This window comes from Cyprinodon variegatus, unplaced genomic scaffold (assembly GCF_000732505.1).
Source record: "Cyprinodon variegatus isolate N-32 unplaced genomic scaffold, C_variegatus-1.0 Scaffold274, whole genome shotgun sequence".
NCBI lineage: Eukaryota > Metazoa > Chordata > Actinopteri > Cyprinodontiformes > Cyprinodontidae > Cyprinodon > Cyprinodon variegatus.
In genome coordinates, this window is record NW_015150727.1 from 137101 (window position 1) to 137445 (window position 345).

Below are 345 nucleotides of genomic sequence, written 5' to 3' on the forward strand. Positions count from 1 at the left end.
GGTTCTACGCTGCCATACATGCTCTAAATTTTCTGACATGCTCGCCATATGTCGACATGCTCCGTTGTACTTCAGCGTGATCATAACTTATGTAAGACGGACCCATAACTTATCCAACATGTTTCAGTGTTTGTTCGTATGTCAGGCATACGCTGGTCTAAATCACTGAGGTGCAACAGGAGCTTTAGGTACGGTTTCCTGTCAGATCTGATGCAGAATCTGTGTTTTCTGGCCTTCAATGTTTTTAGTTTGAACAGTTTTGAACTGTTTGGAGCTCAGCAGCTTAAGTTCCTGTTCTTCTCCAAACAGCTAAAGGACAAGCGGCGGGCCAGTGGAGGAGGAGTA

At 44.9% G+C, this 345-nt stretch overlaps 1 protein-coding gene across 1 annotated transcript in view; it reads left to right on the forward strand.

The window, feature by feature from the left end:
* The window catches only part of LOC107089957 (serine/threonine-protein kinase 25-like), a gene marked incomplete at its 3' end in the record, with an annotated part of 8622 nt that extends 8280 nt beyond the window's left edge, over positions 1–342 (forward strand). The window contains exon 10 of the mRNA XM_015383049.1: positions 310–342. Within this exon, the coding sequence (XP_015238535.1) occupies positions 310–342 (33 nt within the window). The remainder of the gene's footprint in view (positions 1–309) is intronic.
* Positions 343–345: the final 3 nt, after the last annotated feature.